At 33.0% G+C, this 22,131-nt stretch overlaps 1 protein-coding gene across 1 annotated transcript in view; it reads left to right on the top strand.

Annotated features, from left to right (window-relative positions):
• Nucleotides 1–21,772, top strand: part of LOC137644990 (neuropeptide SIFamide receptor-like) — a 294,213-nt gene extending 272,441 nt beyond the window's left edge. The window contains exons 4-8 of the mRNA XM_068377857.1: nucleotides 11,285–11,384; nucleotides 11,602–11,770; nucleotides 17,330–17,455; nucleotides 18,008–18,151; nucleotides 19,867–21,772. Coding sequence (XP_068233958.1) covers nucleotides 11,285–11,384; nucleotides 11,602–11,770; nucleotides 17,330–17,455; nucleotides 18,008–18,151; nucleotides 19,867–20,427 — 1,100 coding nt within the window. The 3' untranslated portion in view covers nucleotides 20,428–21,772. The remainder of the gene's footprint in view (nucleotides 1–11,284; nucleotides 11,385–11,601; nucleotides 11,771–17,329; nucleotides 17,456–18,007; nucleotides 18,152–19,866) is intronic.
• Nucleotides 21,773–22,131: the final 359 nt, after the last annotated feature.

The raw sequence follows: 22,131 nt of genomic DNA, 5'->3' as shown, positions 1-22,131 counted from the left end.
AGTCCTGCTATTTGGTAATTAAAACACTATGATGTACTTAAAGTATAACCGTTGTCAGTTAGACTTGATCGACCTACAGTCCCAACCTCATGATAAATAGAAACTTATTTCTTTTTATCAGGACCATTTAACTAAATCCATTACCTTACGCCCTTTAACATCTAAAAGAGTTGATGAAGCTACTTATAATCTAGATGATGTTTTTACTACTTTTAGGGCCCCATGTGTATTACAGTTTGATAATGTGCGCAAGTTTTGCAATTCTGATATTGAAAGCTTAAAACTGGTTTGGCCCGTATTATATCATGTTCACGGTAGACCCGGACACAGCCAAATACACGGAACCGTTGAGCGGGCTAACCAAGTCGTCGAACAAACGCCATTTATTTGGATGAGTGACAATAAAACTACAAAACGGAGTGAAGATTTGCGTTTCATTCAATTCATGAAAAATAGGACTTTTCATAGTAGAATTAAGAGAAGTCCTTATGAAGCCATGTTTGAGCGTGCCCCAAAAGTTTAAATTCTGAACTGTGGCCTACCGGAAAGTGCATTAAGCTTAATGACTACTGAAGAAGATTTGGAGAAAGCAGTGAAACAGTGAAGTTCACGAAAGAGACCATGAAGCGTTTAAATTGAATAATGTAAAATGTGCTACATGTAAAATTAAGATAGACAGTTTAACACAATCAAGTTCAACCGGAAAACTGGAGTGTGGTCTTTGTAAAACATTTATCACACCTCTGGAAATCCTACCCTAAACAATTACTCTGCGAAGCGTGGCTACAAAACAAGTACTCGGGCGCGGGCAAGGTTTCGTTCTCTGTCACTGCAAGCAAGTGTCAAACAAAGAGGTGCCTATGCTTCAAAAAAGGGATCTTGTGCAACTCACAATGTCACGAACGTCATCCGAACTGCATTAAATGAGGTCTATTTTATTTTATTTTGTTGAAGAAAATTTTATAAAAAAAAAAAAAATAACTAATGGTATAATAGTGTTCTTATATTCTTTACCCGATGAACGCTCGTTATTTCATATAATTCCTATATATATATATATATATATATATATATATATATATATATATATATATATATATATATATATATATATATGTGTGTGTGTGTGTATGGATATTTTCCATGTACATGTACAATCAAGACCGTCTCTTAATGTGCAGAAGGTAGTCGCACAGTGCCCATTCGTCAACCATGGAGTGTTCACGTGATCATACAGATAAGGCTTGTGCAGGACGAGTAACAAATCTATTTACAGACTATGCCATGGCTCATTTCCATGCCATTTTAAAGAAACGTCAAAAGCAGTCCCTTTTACATATGAGCCATGTGAAAATTGAACGTCAGTGTAGAAAAAGACGACGAAGACGAAATGTCCAGAAAGCATGAATTAATTGCTTCTGTTATTGATAGTGAACGTCATTTAACCGCTTCCTCCTCCTCATCAAACGTAAATAAACACTTTCAATAACACCCATGCCTACAAGTACGTACCCATTGATGAATAATAAGTATATGGGGTTTTCATTCTTACCCAAGAGCCGTTCTTCTGGTTACCCATGTGAATGCAAGCTGAGTTTCTTCTTTTGTTAAAGTGAACATTTATTAGCATTTAAAGATAAATGGCGACTGTATCTCAAGTGGGAAAAGAGACAGTTATCTCAATGCATTTATCAAGCTTTGTTTCCATCAACGAAAAGAGAGCAAACCCTCTCCCAGATTATAATCTTATCAATCTTTTCATTTGCTCTTCAGTGCAACCATCTATTTTAATGCCTTTGTATATCATCAATACCGGGAAAAATTCTATCAATGAATTCAACATGTATTTTCTACCTCAATATTAAATGGTCTTAAATTCATGACGGTTACTGACAAGTGTAGAAAAAAAAAAAAAAAAAAATATATATATATATATATATATATATATATATATATATATATATATATATATATATATATATATATATATATATATATATATGCATGCATATATATATATATATATATATATATATATATATATATAAATATATATATATAAATATATATATATAAATATATATATATATATATATATATATATATATATAAATATATATATATAAATATATATATATAATATATATATATATATATATATATATATATATATATATATATATACAAATATATATATATATAAATATATATATATATATATATATATATATATATATATATATATATATATATATATATATATATATATATTAAATCAGTGCCGTTTAAATAGAATAAAACAGTTTAGAGTCCTTACGCAAGATATGAAAATAATTTGAACACCTGCTTTGTCAGGATAGTTAAACGTGGAATGTATTATGCGTAGAGTTGCGGTTTCCCTTCATTCTCGTTAGAGTACACCCGAGTAGCTAAAATAATTCTATCGGTTATAATACAGGATCAGATAGTTACAATAAGATTTGAGAAGCAATGATATGCTTAGAATTATTTTAATTTTCTCCATATTAACAACTGAAATCTGAAAAAAGCTATCAATGGATGAAGATAAACACAAAATGGATCTATTGAAAGCGCTTAATCTGATTACCTTGTCTGATGTCATAGGAAGATGGTGACTTTTTAATGTATATATAAAGAAACAAAAAAGATATAGCACTCGTAAATGAATACTTTGCTTAAAACTACAGGGGCACTCATTAGAGAGCTAAAGCCAAGCAGTCTTATTTTGCTCTTAACTCCTCTACGTACTTATAATTCAATGTATTTTCTTCAAAGTCTAATGAATTTGTCCTTAGGGCATACATCACATGTCCACCAAGTTTCGCTGAAATTGTTTCAGTACTGTTTGCGAAATGTTGTTCACAAATAAAAATTAACCCAACAAACTATTCACCATTTACTTATCATCGCAAATATATTAAAAGTATATACTGCTGCGTACTTGTACTTCGATATATTCTATCCAAGATTATACAGATTCATTCTCAGGTCATACCCAACAAGATTAGAAGTTTGGTCAAAATCCTTACAGTATAGTGTAAAATTGCTCACAAACAAAGAAACAAACAAATAAACTATGAAACAGACGACAGAAAAACGTCTTGCCTATTGTTACTGACATTTCAACTACAGATAGCTATATCATTAGTCAATACATACTATCCTGTCTGCTAAGCAGGTGCGTCCTGGGTAGGTTAACAAGGGATATTACCAGGTAAATTAAAGTAAATATATTACTCAAAAGAACGTTATGATCCTTAATAACGTTGTACACTCGATACTAATCATGGTCAGTTCAATCGATCCCACTAAACACTGTTTAGAACATTGTTTATATTCAAGGGAGGAATAAAATGCAATTATTTTCTTTTTTATTTTGCAACAGAATGTTCGCAAACGTAACTGTATTTATTACAGAATTATCTTGGTGATAAGTAATAGCTTATCTCTTACTTAGGTTATCGTTTTAGAGAAAAATTACTTGGGCATTTCACTATTTAATGGTACGGATATGATGTCCTATTGGTAACGTTCCTGCCTGGTGATCGCCAGACTGGGGTTCGAGTAACGCTCAGACTCGTTAGTTTATTTAGTGGTTACAACCTCACCATCCTTCTGACCTTAGGATGGGAAGTTTGTGGGAGCATATAGATCTACCTGCTGAGTCATTATTGTTATTATTATTACTTGCTTAGTTACAACCCTAGTTGGAAAAGAGGGATGCTATAAGCCAAAGAGCTCCAACAAGGAAAATAACCCAAATCAGGAGAGGGAAGTAAGGAAGAACTACAAGAGAAGTTTAAGAACAATAATAGCATTGAAATAAATCTTTCATATATGAAATATAAAAAATTGAAAATAGCAAGATGATAAAAACTTCAAAATAACAAGAAGAAGAGAAACAAGATAGAATAGTGTTCCCGAGTGTACCTTCAAGCAAGAGATCTCTAACTCAAGACAGTGGAAGAACATGGTACAAAGGCTATGGAACGACTAAAGAACAATGGTTTGATCTTGGAGTGTCCTTCTCCTAGAAGAGCTGCTTACCATAGCTAGAGAGTATCTTCTACCGTTACCAAGGGGAAAGTTTCCACTGAACAATTACAGTGCAGCAGTTTACCTCTTGAGAGAAGAATTGTTTGGTAATTTCAGTGCTGTGAAGTGTATGAGGAAAGAGGAGAATGTGTAAAGAATAGGCCAACTCTTCTAGTACTTTGTCAGCAAATATGAAATGATCCGTAACCAGAGAGAGAGATCCAATGTGATACAGTCTGACCAGTCAATGGACCCAATAATTCTCTAGCGGTAGTATCTCAAGGGGTGGCTGGTGCCTTGGCCAACCTACCACCTATCAACAACTATTGCCTGGGGCTACCTGGTCCTAGCCTGGGTCAAGATGGGGCTTGGGTGCTGATCATACTTATATATAGTCAGTCTCTAGAGCATTGTCCTGCATGCTAGGGCAATGCCACTGTCCCTTGCCTTTGCCATTCATGAACGGCCTTTAAACCTTAAACCTTTAAATGAGTCTCCTTATAACCCCATACCTGACACGACTATGTGTCAGGTTTCTTCTTATGCCTAATGTTATAAGCCTCATTTGCTAACTTTTCGGAAAAATATGCTTAAACATTCAAGATTAAAATATCTCCCTTATATAATAAAGAGCAAGTGCTATATATATATATATATATATATATATATATATATATATATATATATATATATATATATATATATATACATATATATGTGTGTGTTTGTGCATTGATATATGTATCTCCTCCTTCTACGCCTATTGACGCAAAGGGCCTCGATTAGATTTTGCCAGTCGTCTTTATCTTGAGCTTTTAATTCAAAATTTCACCATTCCTCGTCATCTACTTCCCGCTTCATGATCCTCAGCCATGTAGGCCTGGGTCTTCTAACTCTTCTAGTACTTTGTGAAGCCAAGTAAATGTTTGGTGAACTAATCTCTCTTGGGGAGTGCGAAGAGCATGCCCAAACCATCTCTATCTATCCTTTACAATGATCTCACCCACATATGGCCATCGAGTAATATCTCATATGGTTTCCTTTAATCATGTCATGCCCTTCAACTCCCAATATTCTTCTAAGGGCTTAGTTCAAAATTCTACAAAATCTGTTGGATATTGTTTCATTGTCATACCGCGACTCATGTCCATATAGTAACGCCGATCTACTAGAGAGATATATAGACTGAGTTCTATATGTAATTTCAGGCGATTTGATTTCCATATTTTACTTAACCTAGCCATTGTCTGATTTACGTTTTTCAATCTTTCATTAAATTCCAATTCTAAAGACCATGTATTAGAGATTATAGTTCCTAAATATTTAAATGATTCCACCTCATTAATCCTTTCCCCTTCTAATGATATTTCATCTTCCATTGAATATTCTGTTCTCATCATCTCCATCTTTCTTCTCTTTACCTTGAGTCCAACCTCATATGATATTTCATGCATTCTGGTAACCAAGCTTTGCAAGTCTTGCGATGTTCTGCCAATGACAGTCTCATCAGCATACTCTAGTTTCCTGTTAACAATCCATTCCATCATCCCAAACAGTTCTATGCATTACAAAATAGGTGACAACACATCCTCTTTGAGTACTCCACTGTTCACAGGAAATTCATTTGATAGGACTCCACAAATATTAACTTTGGACTTGTTATGCTCATGAACAGATTTAATCAAATAAACAAACATAAGAAATCAGTAACGGAAGACTCCCCACATAATTGGCCGGGGCACACTATTAAAGGCTTTTTCATAGTCCACAAAGGCCACCAAAAGTGGGTTTTATATATTCTGCACATTGCTGTACAACATGTATTAAAATGAAAATTTGGTCAGTACAACTTCTACCTTTTCGAAATCCTGCTTGTTCATCTCTTTGTTTTTCATCTCTCTTTCTCTAATCGGTCAGATCTTTTTTTTTTTTATTTCACCAATACTTCTAGCTCCCATTCATTAGGGTTTACCTCTTCACGCTACATTCTACAAAATAATCTTATAAGTATTCTGAGAGTCACTTCATTTTCGGCCAATATAATCTCAGTAGTTATTCCATCGTATCCAGGGGCTTTCAATCGCTCACGTTTTTTAATGATAGCTTCGACTTCAAACACACTGAATTCGTTCATGGGTATATCAAGGTCTTTCACCCTTCATATCTCCTATTCATGACCTTAATATATATTTAGCAGTCATTTTTGTCGGGCCGCGTACACTAGTATGTTATAAAAACCAGCGGCTATTTTTTTATTCTTATTTTGACCAAAAGAGCAAGAACTGTCCTTTCCCTTCGGCAGTTTCCACGTACCAAGGCTTGAATTGGTATGACTTGTGCCACGTCCACCATTTTACCACTTATATTTCGGCATTTTCCTTTGCTCACACGCGACGGTTTTTTAAATCAGCCATACCAAAACACACAAAACCAGATTTCTTGTTTCTCAGAAGGGAAGAATTTGCCTAATTATTATAATTACAAAGACGATTAATAAAACAAGTTAACAGATAAAAAAAAAAAAAAAAAGTCGTGTATAGGATGGACGGGCTTCCTGAATCTCAAGGTATATTGAAGGGTTACGTTGTTGTGCAAATCTGACTGGAGTTGTATTTCCGAAAATAATGGTTTGCGATTCTAAACTTGCTGTCATTTAAATATAAACCTCTAGTAAAAACTTCTAAACAAAATATAAATTTACTCAAATATGAAAAGTAATTTATTTCCCCATAATATAAAATAGATAATATATATATATATATATATATATAATATATATATATATATATATATATATATATATATATATATATATATTCACATATATATACATGCATATATACTGTATATACATATATATATATATATATATATATATATATATATATATATATATATATATTATATATATATATATATATATATACAGAGAGAGAGAGAGAGAGAGAGAGAGAGAGAGAGAGAGAGAGAGAGAGAGAGAGAGAGAGAGAGAGACCCAGCAAGCTATTGGAAAAGCTAAGCCAATCCAAATTCCCAGAGAAACCTGAACAAAATGGATGTATGAGAGTGTTTGGATTGCTCAGCTGGGGGGCTCTGTTAATTGGTTCCTTCCCGTGGGTCCGATAGACTCCTCAATTTAGTGCCAAGAGAGAGACCTCTTCTCAACTAAACGGTGACAAATATCGTTACTTTTCCGAGAGAAAATACTTACACGGCTTCGCGTTTGATATCAATGTCTACCTCTGGAGAACGGTCCCCAAAAAATATAATGCTCAAGTTTTATGTAACTTTAGCATTTTAGACTAAAATTGTATCCGAAATTTGATACAGAAATATTGTTTATTTTCAGGAGGCTTTAGTTTGATCCTATTAAATGAGGTACTGCTCTAGAATCAAACGTTTTTTTAAAGATCATGTTTGCAATATGTAACATACTTTCATATATGGAGAACTTAAGGGGTTTACAAATAATTAGATTTTCTGATAATCTGCAATACGATGTTCCCATATAACCTAAAGGAGTTTTACGTTGCTGCATCATCCATTCCGAACTTCAGTCTCTCTCTCTCTCTCTCTCTCTCTCTCTCTCTCTCTCTCTCTCTCCTCTCTCTCTCTCTCTCTCTCTCTCTCTCTCTCTCTCTCTCTCTCCATTTACAATTAGTAAATATGCATCAGCTCCCTTACAAAAGGAATATTACCAGTGGGTTAAAGATAAAAATTGCTTCTAATCAATGAATTTGCATCGTTATCTTACCCAAAGTTTCCTTTGAATTCCTGCTTTCCAAAAACAGCCAATTCCTGGCGATTTATTGGAAAAGTTCTAAGTGGTGGATGGGAGATAATCTGGAGGAATGACCGATTCATGACCAGCTCAAAGAAGCAACTAATTCTAATTTTTATGATGCTCAGATTACTAATCCTTTTAATACACAAGACATACTAACGGTGTATCTATCTATCTATCTATCTATCTATCTATATATATATATATACATACATACATACATATATATATATATATATATATATATATATATATATATATATATATATATATATATATATATATATATATATATATATACATACTGTACACTACTGTAAGCCATAAGTTAAAAGTGACGCCTAAATAATTAAACAAAAACACATGCAAGGTGTTACTCTCAGGATAACCCCTCTCACCAGGGTATGACTACGCCCTCTCCGTCCAACCCGAGGGATGGAGAGAGAGAGAGAGAGAGAGAGAGAGAGAGAGGAGAGAGAGAGAGAGAGAGAGAGAGAGAGAGAGAGAGAGAGAGAGAGAGAGTAGTTATTCGTCAGGCGATGACACTGTGCGAGACTATATATATATATATATATATATATATATATATATATATATATATATATATATATATATATATATATATATATATATATATATATATATATATATATATATATATATATATATATATATATATATATATATATATATATATATATATATATATAGATCAGATAGATATAGTTAGATAGATAGATACACACACATTCACGTGTGTGTTTTCTTCCATCAATTTGTATTTTTACTATTAAAATAGGAGGCATCAGAGCAGCTTAGCTTTCTGTTTTTTCAGAAAGTCTTAGGAGGCGAGTCGCATAGCCCCAAGTCCTATTTTTTGACCCTGACTTTTGTTTGTACAAATCTACATGGAGGTAAACAGTGTCCACGATATCCTACCTCTTTTATCACAGGAAATAACCTTTCATTTTTCTTTACACTAAAATGCAGACAGATTACGTATCAATGCACGATATTTATTAAATACCATAAACGATACAATAATGGTAATGACTGAATTCGAAAAATTTAGTTATCGTACGCAGCCCGTGTTAAAGTTAAAAATCATACGATGAAACATTTAGTGGCCATTAGATGGTCACTTCTTGATAAAATCCCACGAATTATACCAAGCCTCATTCTCTCGGAAAGTTTGTGTCTATTTGAGAAGGAATTAGTATGTATCTTTTTGGAAGATCCAAAAACTATTTCCCTCTCACATAAAAGATGTTTAAAAGTAAAATTATTTACAACATTCATGCTTTAGCTTTTTGAATTTGTGCTTCCAAAAGCACTGATATTCATCGAAATATCTTTTTCCTTATATGTCAGATGCGGTGTGATGGCAACGAGGAAGTTGCACCAAGAATTGATTGAAAAAATATCACTCAGCGTGGCAGATAAATAAAAAGTATAAAGTAAAAATGGTCACCCGGCCACCCGTCATCTCGACCAACAAATTTCAGAGATTAATGTTCAGGGTCTTGAATCAACTCTTAGGAATCTGGTGAAAATTGCAATGCGTCGTAACAAATTACGAGAAGATGATACATTTGCGAGAAGATAAAATCATATTTTGTTCGAGTGGATTTGTGTGATTGAGACATTGCCCAACGGTGGTCTGCAAACTTGCAATTTCGTTTCCTTTATAAGAAAAGCAATAATTTAGATTGATGTCGCACAGACTGGCAAATAGTCAGACCAATCAAACGAGTAGGACACAGGAATCTTCTGCAACTGAAGAATTTGTCTTTTGAGGAAGATTGACTCATTTCTGTTCTTATCAAAATATTTGACCTTTTTACAGGATTTGTGAAGATTAAAAGCCATTTGAGTTAGGCTTCCACCTGTTCAAATGCCGTCAATGTGCAATTTAAAAAAGATCAGAAAAATAATTACAGTATACCTATTATGAAAGTTGCATGGAAAATACCGCTTTCCTGGTTATTACAAACATCTCACTCCAAAAAAAATTTTCTAGTTAATCAGAAGGAAAGCTGAGTATTACAAAGAACTCTGAACAACACAAATCACCTTATCTAAAACATTCTAGCAAACCTTACTTATGACATACGAAGGGACAGTAGCCAAACATTGCAGCTCCACAAAAGTCCAAGTCAACCTAACTCACGTCATGATTCGAGGTCATCTTGCCTTCTCTTCCAAACCACCTCTAACAATCTGGAAGATCAAGATAAACTTTCGTTAACTTATTATCGCTGCAAATAATGGAAGGCTTCCAATTGAGCCAACTCTTGAAGTTGAGGACCATCTTAACATCATCGTTCCATCTCGAGCAAACATCAAGAAAGCTGAGCAATCCCAGAGTAGTCACAATCGTTCGACCTCATTAAAATCGGAGTTTCAAAGTTCACGCGGACGTGACATTCTTAAAGGAAGTTGCCACTAATGCCATTAGGAGGACAAGCAAAATGTTGCAATACGTTATTGCACTTCAAGCTCCTCCTCCAGTCAGGACTCCAATGAGCTCTTTTTGATCTCCATCGAGAATGCCTTAGAAGGCCTACTTATACTGCCTTGGAATAATCGAGAACGTAATATCTAATAATTGTTATCTCTAACAATCATATTTCTATAAAAATACGTCCATTGATGCTAACAGAAAAGTTTGTCCTAGGGACACGAATTATGAATTTTTGAAATATACAAAAATCTTATGGCAAACATATACCATGACCATCTGAAATTTAGATCCATTGGTACTATTTCACACTAAAAAACGATGATTACACAAAACTATACACGTATGTTCAATCATTTTCTAAAGTGTTAAACATGGAAATACAGTATGAATAAGTTAAAAGTTGTAAACTACCTTCGGGGATGTCCTATGGATGTGAAGAAAAAAAAAATAAACCAGACTATTTTAGGCGGCTGTAATCAGACACTCGCACACAAAAAAATAAAACACTCTTGACAGAGAGAAGCATTTTGTCATTCACTACAAGAACCTACATAAATATTTGTAATTTATGACAATTTATTAATATCATATCATATATACTCAAACTTGTACGAGAACATTAAGGGTTCTTCAGATAAACAACAAATCGTTTTAATTTGCTCATACGAGATACATAAATCCCTAAAATTTTGCCAACTAAATTAAACTAGTGGTCTGAACGCATCAACATAATTCACATGTAAAGCTTACCTATGTCTATTAAAGAATAAAATATAGCATTACCTGGAATGGAATATCTGCATCGTCTACACATAAACAATTTTTTTTTCTCCCGTTACAGAGAATCCTAGATATTTTCAACTATTTCTTTCAAAGAGTTCATTAATCTACAAATCGACTGAGAAGAAATATAGTTATCTTCCATTTCTATCCAGAGACTTCGAACAATATCTAAATACAATAAATGTTTCTCATTTCAGCCTGGATGTTAGGATGGGTCATGTGCAAGTCGGTAGCTTACGTGCAGGGAGTTTCTGTGTCTGCGTCTGTGAATTCACTTGTAGCTGTCACACTAGACAGGTAAGGATTAGCCAATTAACAACAACCCCCCCCCCCCCCCTCTCTCTCTCTCTCTCTCTCTCTCTCTCTCTCTCTCTCTCTCTCTCTCCTCTCTCTCTCTCTCTCTCTCTCTCTCTCTCTCTCTCTCTCTCTCTCTCTGTGCTCATATCGAAGAAAAACCTTATTGCAAATTCTTTCTAATTTTTTCCATATATAAACCACATCTGTTCACTTTCAGACTTCTGGCCATTTGGTTCCCCTTGAAGATGCAGATCACCACCCCTCGAGCCCGAGCTATCATCGTCATCATCTGGATCATGGCCATCACATCCGCCATACCTTATATGATCTACTTCGAGACGAAAGTCTTTGATCCCGCAATCCCAGAGGTCATTATCTGCATAGAGGTTAGTGTTTACAGTCATTTATATCAAATATTGCAATAAGAACAATTAGCCAAAATTTCTAAAGTCTTTTAAGCCTCACCCATAGATAATGTTCTTTTACGGGGAGTGAATAATTGGAGCAAGGAATGTTAAACTTGAGGGTATTGATTTTCAAAGTAAGGAGAGGTGAACAAGAACGTATGCAAATTAAGAATTTAGCCAGGCACAAAAGAGACGATGCAAAACACCTCTATTAACGTCTAAAAAGCGCATGATGGGAAAAAGCTTGGAAAAAAAGGAAAAAAAAAAAAAGGATTGATTGCAACTAGTGTGCAAAAGTGTTTCAATGGCAAGGGAGGGGGGAAGCTATTTAGCATCAACACGATTATGGAAACGAGTAAGGGAATAAATATTCAAGTTCTAAAACTTTCAAGGCTGGAATTGAAAATGCATGGAAGAGAAATAGTAACTGTAATTGGCTTGGATATAACTTCCGGAGAGAAGGAAAATTAAATGAAAGCTTCGGTAAGTTCGTATAATTACATAGATGTTGATTAAGCTTGGTTACCCGTATGCAAAAGAGATGGTGCAATTGGTAGACTTGAAAAGCTTAGGCTGGATAAAACGGCAAATACATTCCGGAAATATTTTTCGGCTGCCTTGATAATTGGATATTTACAAAGCGGGGATAGTAATAAAAGTTAATTATATTATATGCATGAACAATGAAGAATTAATACTTATATCTGACTAGAGGGGTAACTAGAATTTTACTTGATATTATTGCGTTTAAATTTAAACAGTAATGTTATGTGAGCATACGAGTTTCATAGGAAGAGAGAATCATATACGAGGAAAGTGTGTGATGAAGAATGTCTTAGATTTAAAGACACAGAAGACTTGAAGTGTGATGGTGAATGAATTATTCATAGGCGCATATGTATGACGTCATTGAGTAATTTCAAGTATAGCCCAAAGAAAGAGAAATTCAATCATTAAAATGGGGTTAAAACATGAGCAACTTAGGGATGAAAATGATGCGCTACATGAAATTTAGTTTGGAGGGAGAATAAAATGAATCTGTCGTAAACTTTAAAAGTAATCGTACTTTGAGTTTTGTTAGGGTTCAACCTCATGGTCAATGAATTGCATCATGTACTCATTTTATCTAAAGATAGACTTGTAAGGAAATAAAATTATGTATTCTTCATGGAAATATTAGATTTAAAAAAAAAGGCGTTACGAAGAAAGTATATTCAGCTACACTTGATTGAATCTTAATATGAAATGATGGGTAGTAAAGAAATTTACAGGTTTATAATACATGAAATAAACATGACAAATATTATCTATTCCCAAACAAGAACAAATTGATAAAATTGAATGACACGATGGTTAAAGGCTTACAGTACTTTTATGAATGGTCGGAGAAGCAAATACTATGAAATTAATTGTGGCAGTAAGAGCCCAATATAGCAGCTACCTAAACAAGTATTGTATCGCTTCATGAGGAAAAGTATGTACCAAAAATAAAGGATAAACCTACATTAAATAATCTTAAAGCACCACACGAATAAAAAGTAGAAAGAGCAATCAAGAGACTTAAGACCTCCCTCAGTAAATATTGGCAACATTTTACGGAAGTCTACATATCACGATCTTCCTTTTCCATATGTTGACCGTAAATAATTCTGCAGCAAAATAATATCCACAATCGCCATCTTTATCTGGATCACCTCCAGAATTTCATTGGCTCTTCCGGAGCATAATACCTATCCGTTGTCAACATTTGGGGAAATCCTGCGAGAAATTCTAATGTAATCCTTCAAACAGATACAAAATCCTGCGAGAAATTCTAATGTAATCCTTCAAACAGATAAAAAAATAAATAAACAAATAAATAAATGAATAAATAAATAAACAAGTAGTAAGAGCAATCAGAGATTTCAGACCACCGCCAATGAAGTGTCAACGTTTTACTCCAGTCGACGGAGCAAGCTTTCCTTTTTTCATATATATATATATATATATATATATATATATATATATATATATATATATATATATATATATATATATATATATAAATAATAAATATATATATATATATATTATATATATAAATATATAAATATATATATATATATATATATATATATATATATATATATATAAATATATATATATATATATATATATATATATATATATATATATAAATATATATATATATATATATATATATATATATATATATATATAAATATATATATATATATATATATATATATATATATATAAAATATAAATATATATATATATATATATATATATATATATATATATATATATATATATATATATATATATATATATATATATTGACCGAGAATGAATCTACTGTATGATAATAACCTGAATTATGATCTTGATCCGCATCACTTACAAAATGTAATGGGTTCTTGAGCATAATGCCTATCCATTATTAAAATTTGGTGAAAATCCGGCAAAATTTTTTGACGTAATCCAGCTATCAGACAAACAGAAAAATAAATACAGGTCGTTTCACAACCTCCTTGGTGGAGGTAATAAATAAATAAATAAATGCAGGTAATTCTGAACCGTCATTGCGCAATATTCTCATGCTTACGGCTGTATAAAAAAAAAAAAAAAAAAAAAAAAAAAAAAAAACAAGAAAGGCACTGGATAATATTTCTACAGAATTATTCCGTGTTATGATATTATAACATTGAATTCTGCGATGCAACGGAAATTGACACGTTAATCGTTATATATTTGTTGAGTTCATATTTTTGTTTATTACACAAGATGAGAAATACTCTATGATTATTAATCATCATTATTATTATTATTATTATCATTATTATTATTATTGCTAGCTAAGCTACAACCCCAGTTGAAAAGGCAGAATGATATAAGACCAAAGACTCCAACAGGAAAAAATTACCCAGTGAGGAAAGGAAATAAGGAAATAAATAAATCACATGAGAAGTAACAAATAAAGAATATAGAATATTTTGTGATCAATAACATCGTTAAAATAAATGTGTCATATATAAAATATGAAGAGAGACTTATGTCAGCCTGTTCATGTCACAATTTGGTCACAACCGAAAGAAAACTTCTAGACTATTGTGCAATATTGATCCTTATGAAGAAGGCAAGACTTGATAGAATTAAGTGCACACCTAGTACTCCGTACAGGATGGTACAGTTTGGGAAGATCTGAATGCAAAGGATGGTGATAATTATGAAAAATCTTAGGCAACATCAATAAAAAATTACCTGAATAACGGTGCTGGAGATTAATATCCACATCAGGAATAAGAAACCTTATCAATAAAGGGATCTGGATGTTGAGGAGCCACTGTTCTCGACCTACTTACAATTATACTTTTAGTGTTGTTAGGGTTCAACTTCATGCTCCATAATTTGCACAGTGTACTCATTTTAGCTAGATTTCTAACAAGGGATTCACAAAACCCAGATCTACATTCAGGTGATGGAATTGAGGCAGAGAGAGAAACAGCACCAGCATATGAAACAATTTTCATTTCTAGGCCAAACCAAATAACGTGAATATACAGTAGTATGAAAATGAATGGGCCAAGAACACTACCCTGAAGAACACCAGATATCACATTTCTATACTCACGATGGTGGCCATCAACACCTCTTTGCGAACTATAAATGGATAATTCTAAAATATCTATCTCCACTGTTGAAACAAAAATCACTTGACTTTAATTCTATCATATACTAATTATTCCAGGTTTCCTAAAAGCAGATCAACTGCCTCCATCCAAACAGAAACATTGATAAGTTCTACATTAGAAATGGAGCAGCAATCACGATCCTTTATAATGGAAATTGATATTATAAATTCCTGTTGAACAGATACATGTACGCATATCACATGTAGAAATAAAGGTAACAATGTAATTTATGACAAGGTGCTGATTTTTTACTAAAAATCCCCAAGGGATACCACTCACAGGGTGCCTTCCGTGGTACCGTGTAAATGTAAATGTTGCTCTTCGGTGTTATTTAGAACCCAGCAGTCAAGCTCTCAGCCCTTGGCTTCTAACCCGTCCACTGTGTTGTTAATCTTCAACTTACGCTGTTCAATCACAATTCTCATTTACGAAAAATTCTTTCGTGTGACCCTTATGAGAATCTAGCACTGCGAGTTAGTATCAAAACTTAATTATAATAGCGTTATTCATAATAACTTGATTAATACCAGGATATAAAATATAAAATATAAGAAGAAACGTAGGGCATTTCACGGTTAACATTTCTGCAATTTTTTTGTTGATATTGTACCCAGAATATTTACTTAACCGAAATTATGTAGGCACTTTTTTCAAACATTCCTGCTCTGCAGCACATTATACGTAGGCACTGTAATAATAAATAAAAATCCTGAAAAATATGGGTGACCACCTTACAAGAATTTTTCGTATCTGACTAGTATTTCACATTACTAATCTTGTTACTTTGATGACTATGATGAGACTGTTAATGAAGACGGTGAAGAGGAATATAGTAGGGGGAACATCAACATCACTTTCAACACAGAAGAAGAATGATAAAATGGAGCCTTAAGACTTCTTTATAATAATAATAATAATAATAATAATAATAATAATAATAATAATAATAATAATAATAATAATAATAATAATAATAATAATAATAATAATATTCAAATTGAAGTTTCTATCTCTATTCAATTCTATACCACTTTTAAAGTTGAATAAATACCTTAATTATACAAACACTTGTGTACGAGACCAGTTAAAAATGAAGGCTAAATATTTAGATAAATACACACACAGATTCAATCCTCCGCACTCCAGTCCCTAACATCGAAGGACCTTACACTTATGGCAATGTCAATATGTGTTACCGTATATATATATATATATATATATATATATATATATATATATATATATATATATATATATATATATATATATATATATATACACACACACACATATATATATATATATATATATATATATATATATATATATATGCAAATATATACAAATATATGTGTATTATATATATACATATATATATATATATATATATATATATATATATATATATATACATATATATATATATATATATATATATATATAATATATTATATACATATATATATATATATATATATATATATATATATATATATATATATATATATGTGTGTGTGTGTGTGTGTGTATATACATATATATACATATACAAATATATATAAATATATATGTATATATATATACAAGCACACACACACATACACACACACACACACACACACATATATATATATATATATATATATATATATATATATATATATATATATATATATATATATATGTGTGTGTGTGTGTGTGTGTGTGAGTGTGTGTGTGACCAGGACACCTACTCTTCCTTTAACTCTCATTACTTATATATTTTCAAGAATAATCCATTCTTCATTACGAAGCTTACAGTTATCAGTAAATCTAACGGTGGATTCATTGTGTCAAAATACAGATGTGGCCAAACAGATCAGCCGAACGACTCTACTTCCTGATAGCCCATCTGCTTCTATGCTACTTGGTTCCTCTTGTCCTTATCTCATGCTGTTACATCATGATATGGATTAAGGTGAGTCCTTTTGCTCTGAGTATTTCTTTTCCGAAAGGTCATACGTGATAATTCTACGCTTGGGAATTCTTTCATCCGTTAACCTTCTTTTGAATAGACGTACTTTCATGTTTTTCATAAACTATTTCTCATGCTTTACTTATAATTTTTATGGATTTTCAAGCTTTTTAAAATGAATTATACCACTGCTTCATACCACTATTGAAATGCAAGTCAAATTTAAAAAAATCCTCCTTTTAATACCAATAGTTTTGTTCATTTCCTTTTCCTAACTCTGCAAAAAGTTCAAATCTTTATATCTTTAAGTACCTTAATACACATGTTTCCGCTTTGATCAGAAAACATCAACAATCTTACTACGCAGCTAAATGTGAAAACCCAAAATGAACTAATCTATAAATGGTCTTACAGAATTAATTTTAGTGATAAAACCGAAGATTATTAAAAAGTTTTGGGATGACTAAAAGTTTAACAAAATTATCAGATAAACAAGTCCATTCTTTAGGTTAGACTACTTCCAACTTCTTGCCTTCTCCTTGTCTTGGCGAGGCAGGTGGCTCACAGGACCATCCGGGAGACACACGAGACGCAGCCATCCACGAGATGCAGCAGCGAAGCAAGGTGAAAGTCATCAAGATGCTGGTGGTGGTCGTCATCATCTTCATGCTCTCTTGGCTTCCTCTTTACGCCATCTTCACAAGGATAAAGGTTCGTCTCTCTCTCTCTCTCTCTCTTCTCTCTCTCTCTCTCTCTCTCTCTCTCTCTCTCTCTCTCTCTCTCTCACTACTTTGATGAAAAGGAAATGTTTCCTACTCTCCTCTTTACACTCAGTCTCTACATTGCATTAAATTGGAGTATAAGAAAAGTAACTAATTTTATTTTCTCTTTAAAATAGAATTATTAGAGAAATTCTCAGAACCCTTCCAAGAAACGATACTAGCTAGGAGAGGAACAGAATAGTCCGCGCACTGTGCGAGAATCATTCCTTGCCTTCATGGTGAGAGACCCCCTATTGTGATCTATCAGTACCAGTAAAAGATTTGTCCAAGAAAACAACAGACCAATCATATAGATTGTATTCTATAACTTGTGAGTTTTAGGTTTAACTATTTCGAAAAGTTATGGCCATTGAGATTAAAAATGATTGCCATAATTTAGCCGATGTCTGGAAAACAAAAGGTGCGAGCAACTAAGGAAGGGGGGGGGGGGATGAACCTTGTCTCTCAAGGGAGTGATGGATTTTATCATTTAAATATGGGTAATAAAAATCATGGAAAACGAAAAGTAATAAATAAACTCTCGTGAGACGTGAAAATTATATTTTCCAGCGAGGCTTTCCTTACAGGAATCATAAAGACAGACGCGATAAAAAGGTTAAACGCGTGAGTTTTCTACAAAACACAAAACAAAGGAAAACAACATAAAAATAAAATTTTACTACTTTAACTAACGTAAAAAAAAAAAATCCATATTTTTTTCCTCCAAGTTTTATGAGCTCAGTGCTTAAAAACCTATAAAAGTCTATTAGAATAATGAGAAAACTATTTAAAGAATTCTTCCTATAGAAAATTACTTAAGTTTTCTGAGGTGAGCTGTTTGTTCAAAATTATTTGGAATATAATTAAATTGAGAGTATTCATGTATGGTATCAGTAATTCACAAGTATATATAACATTTTAATTACAATATCATTATCAAACCTTAAGTCTTCTAATTTCATTCATAAGAATTTTATGATAAATGAGTGACTAAAATAAGGAAAAAGATATTTTGTAGCAAAGAATCATAATAGAGTCATTGGTTGATATATCCATTAAAAGCTCATAGTTATCATAGAACCAATTAATCAAGTAAAGCAATATCAGGTTAAGAGTAAATATAAAAAAAAAGGTAACATCAACAGCTGCGCTTAAAAAAAAAAAAGAGCCATCGTAATTAAAATATGATGTTGCTTGCAAAATTATCCTAAAAGATATTAACTAAAATTATTTTTTAAGTCAAAATAGAGACTGGATGAGCGTATGGAATTATGCAATGAGGTGCGATAGCGATAGAACTGACAGGCTCAAAGCAATGACCACTAACGGGGAATTTCACCGGAAAATGCGAAGCAGATGAGCACTGCATACAAAATAGGCAATGTACAAAAGTGCATATTTGCTTCAGGATGAACGAATAATTATATCTAATTGTATGTGCATGTATGTATATATATATATATATATATATATATATATATATATATATATATATATATATATATATATATATATATATATGTGTGTGTGTGTGTGTGTATATATATATACACATATAACTGAGTTTGCAGGCATTATTTCATATATCAACCGTAGTGAAGGAAGCAGATAAATTTGAGTTCGTTTTCTAAAGCAGCCCTAACCTTGACTTTCTCTTATTTGCAGCTGGGTGAGCAACTGGGAGAATCAGAGGGCGCCGCATTAGCCATCATCACCCCGGTAGCTCAGTGGCTGGGCTCCTCCAACTCCTGCATCAACCCCATCCTATACGCCTTCTTCAACAAGAAGTACAGAAATGGGTTCCTGGCCATTGTCAAGAGTCGATCCTGCTGTGAGACACTGCGCTACGACTCCTACTCTCACTCCACCATGCGGCGTTCCTATTACCCCTCATATCGTTCCACAATAAGACCGGAAGCGGGCGGTGGGATGGATCCCATGAGCAACCATAAAACAAACGCCAACAACATCTATACATTTGAAGGGCGTGCTGCTGCTGCTCGTCCCAGATACCACAGTGCTAGGCCCCGTAGCCTGGCTAATGGCCTGAGTCCAGCACTCCACTTGGCAGATAAGGTGGCCACTGAAAGCACGGCTCTCCAGAGCTGCCAAAGACCAACCTCAAACATAGGGGGCATTGAAGTCATTGAGGTAGATGATTTCAGCAACAGCTACAATGAGAACAGCTCTACCTTTACAATGGAAAAGCTTGACGCTGTTGATTGAACATGAGTAACCACATACAGTTGGTGTATCCTGGCCTCTTACCCTTCTTCAACTTCAATGCAGGACTAAAGTAGCCCTGGTTCTCCTCTGTCCTGTCTGTACCTGTACTTTGAAGTTAGGTGAACTGAGAAAAATCCCAGATGCAAGGGATGCCTCTACCCAGCCCTTCTTTGCAGTGAGATGGGGGGGAAGCCTCGTCACAGTACCAGATGGTTTCTCCGATCTTCTAAGATCAGGAAAGATTAAATGTTTTCCCCGCCCTTCCGCTTCTCACGGATGCGTTCTATATTTCCGTTTCTGCCAATGGCTTAGGTGTACCAAGTGATTAACACATTTTAATCCATTTTCGGAGAGGATTGAACTAATGCCAAACCTTTCTGAGAGATCACTGGAATATTCGGATGAGGTGGATCTTGAGTGTAAACTCATGTATGTACATGTTGTGTGTTATAGCTCTTCTTTGTTTTAAAGAGAAAGAAAAAGAGTTCCTTTTTGCATAAACGAAAGGACTTAGACAATATTTCAAATACACTACGGAGCCATTAAATGTAATCAAATCTTATCATAGAAATAGATAAATACCTTCCATGTCTGTATATCAAATGAAATTTCATGTTTCAATGAATAGAAGTGTAATTATGTCTCTTTTAGTCAACACAGTAAAGTAGATACACCACCACGCCGGTACGGGGAGTCGGCATGGCTCACTTGCATTTATCTAACATTCACTGCATGATCCACTTATAATGTTTAGCCAGTATCGCTATATGTGTACATATCTGTTGCATAGACAAATGTTGAGTAGATAAATCTGTCAATACTGACGAAGCAAATAATTTCTTGATCCATTCCAACTCCCGTTTTCGTGAGAGACCGCGAAAATGGCAAACGCACAAACTATACGAATTTCTCAACGTGAAAGTCTTTGATACAGCAGAAACGGAGATGCACATGTGAAAATACTACTTTGAATGGGAGCTTAATTTGTCTGTTCTATTCAAAATAATTGAAAAATTTCCGTAATACGGACATTTATTCTTTTGGAGAGAGAGAGAGAGAGAGAGAGAGAGAGAGAGAGAGAGAGAGAGAGAGAGAGAGAGAGAGAGAGAGAGAGAGAGAAATTGCTTCTGCTGTATTAAGGCATAATGAATAATGGCATTAATACCTTTTAAAAAAAAGTCAGAACCTTTAACAGACTTTCACAAACATACGAAATCTCATCTGATAATAATCCGCCTAATATAGAGCTTAAGATGTTCCAATATACGTCAGCACATTAGAAAATGTCTGTCGAGAGAGTAATTTATTGTATAAAAATGTTATATTTACTGTGAAGTTTATTTTTTGTGTGAATGATCTATATATATATATATATATATATATATATATATATATATATATATATATATATATATATATATATATATACATACATATATATATATATATATATATATATATATATATATATATATATATATATATATAACCTTTAAAATTGAAAAGTTAGCACGCACCCCGGTACTTATTCTGTTTGCTAAGTGCTTATATTAATTTTTAGCCGGAGAAAAGAGTTGCTTCGTTCTTATCGTCTATATGATGTATGTATACGTATATCCATGTATACAAAGCCGTGTAAGAACATATACATAAGTGTATGTAAGATACCTCTACAGTTCAGTGTCTCTGAAAGTGACATCAGGA

This window comes from Palaemon carinicauda, chromosome 8 (assembly GCF_036898095.1).
Source record: "Palaemon carinicauda isolate YSFRI2023 chromosome 8, ASM3689809v2, whole genome shotgun sequence".
Lineage (NCBI taxonomy): Eukaryota > Metazoa > Arthropoda > Malacostraca > Decapoda > Palaemonidae > Palaemon > Palaemon carinicauda.
This window is presented reverse-complemented; position numbering and strand designations above follow the sequence as displayed.